This window comes from Postia placenta (assembly GCF_002117355.1).
Source record: "Postia placenta MAD-698-R-SB12 unplaced genomic scaffold POSPLAscaffold_3, whole genome shotgun sequence".
NCBI classification, from domain to species: Eukaryota; Fungi; Basidiomycota; class Agaricomycetes; order Polyporales; family Adustoporiaceae; genus Rhodonia; species Rhodonia placenta.
The window spans coordinates 2,328,123-2,329,801 of record NW_020169834.1 but is presented as its reverse complement, the minus strand read 5'-3'; the positions used below and the strand labels follow the sequence as shown (position 1 = coordinate 2,329,801).

The following is a 1,679-nucleotide window of genomic DNA, read 5'->3' as shown; positions in this document are numbered from 1 at the left end:
CTGCGCATTCTCCATCGACGTGTTCGCCAGACCGTCCTCTTCGCCAACGGACCATCCCGAGGAGACATCTGACAGACCGCTGAAGCTCGTCTCGGCCAAGTTGCCCAGCAGCCAAGGAGGAATGTAGCCAAAGTGGATCGAGTCCGATGACAGCTCCGCCTCCTCGCGTGCACGTTGGGCATCCCAATTCGGGTTCAATAGATCGAACGCTTCGTCCGCCTCACGCCGAATCTCCTCCATCGTCTTCGGCGGAGGTGGAATATATGCCTCCAGTCGAGGGTCGATGTCCCAGTCAGAGCCCTGTGCATTCTCCATCGACGCATTCGGTGCCAGATCCTGAGACATCTCCAGCGAAACGTCAACCGTAGTGTCATCGGCAGAGTCAGGGCCCTTAGGCTTGGCGAGAGTCAGCCACTGAGTAGAACGCAGCTCGACCGAGTCTTGCAGGCGTCGACCAGACCATAGCGTCGCGGAATCCACGCTGGCTTCGCTAACCTCGCTGTCTTCACTGTCCTCCGTGACTGGAACAACAGTGCCGTCCGATGTCGTCGCACCAGACGACGCCACAGATGCGTCGTCGATAGGAGGAATATGATCCGCAAGGGTGTCCACCAACTGCGAGGGAGTAGCTGCCGTCAGTGCCGACCGCTCTACAATCACACCCCCAAGCACGCTGTCTACACTGTCTAGAGACTCGAGTGAGTGGATCGCCCCAGAGAACGACAGCATGCCCATGGTGTCGTCATCGCCGTCCTGAGGAGGCAGGTGTGCCGTCAGGCCGTCCTCTGCGACCTGCGTCTGATCTTGTTGCTGCAGCTGTGCACGGAGGCCGTCTGCTTCTTCGCGGCTCATGCGAAGCTGCTCCCGGAGTGCCTCCAATTCCGCATCGCGTTCTTGCTGGCCTTGCTTCAGCTCCATGTTCTCTTGCTGGACTGTCTCCACCATCGCGGCCTGGCTCGAGCACCGCTCCTAATGATCTTTATGAGCACGTCAATGATTGCAGTACACGGATCACTCGCCTGGAGAGAAGCCTTATCGGCGGTCGCCTGATCCAGCGCAGCCGTGCGCTCTGCTAGAACAGCCTGTATTGCATCGAACATTGTGAGCTGAGACTGATTGATCGAAAGGCAGGTGAACGTAGTACCTCGACACGTGCTCTCTCCTGCTGCTCGCACTCGAGCACACGGACCTGAGTCGCATTTGCCTCCTGGGGTAGACCACATCCGTCAGAGAGAATCCGATTCGATGAGTCACAAACGACGTGCCTGTGCAGCGCAGAGTGCACGCTGAACGTCGTGAAGCTCAGCAGAGTGCTTCGCGAGGTTCGCCTGGTTCACCGTTCAGCCATGCGTCAAAAGTATCAAGCAGATGCCGCACCTTCAGCTCGCCATTCTCGCCCTCCGCCGCCTCCAATGCGCTGCAACCCGCCTTGTGCACCGTCTGCCGCGACTATAGTCAGCGACCAACATCACATTCAACCCACTTACCTCCATCCGCTGCTGCTCCATCATCGCACCCTGGAGCAGCACACTCTGCTCATCCACCCGTCCCTGCAATCCGCCGTCAGCAACGATAACCACAGCAACCGCATATTGTGCTCCTGTGCTCACCTGCAGCTCAGCCTTCTGACGCTGCACCGCCGCCAGCTCCTCATCCCGCTCCGTCCGTGCCTTCCGCAG

General features: G+C 59.1%; 1 protein-coding gene across 1 annotated transcript in view; it reads right to left on the bottom strand.

Annotated features, from left to right (window-relative positions):
• Window positions 1–1,679, bottom strand: part of POSPLADRAFT_1032156 (hypothetical protein) — a gene marked incomplete at both ends in the record, with an annotated part of 3,816 nt that overhangs the window by 1,251 nt on the left and 886 nt on the right. The window contains 6 exons of the mRNA XM_024476832.1: window positions 33–969; window positions 990–1,082; window positions 1,190–1,207; window positions 1,378–1,449; window positions 1,488–1,550; window positions 1,611–1,670. Coding sequence (XP_024342168.1) covers window positions 33–969; window positions 990–1,082; window positions 1,190–1,207; window positions 1,378–1,449; window positions 1,488–1,550; window positions 1,611–1,670 — 1,243 coding nt within the window. The remainder of the gene's footprint in view (window positions 1–32; window positions 970–989; window positions 1,083–1,189; window positions 1,208–1,377; window positions 1,450–1,487; window positions 1,551–1,610; window positions 1,671–1,679) is intronic.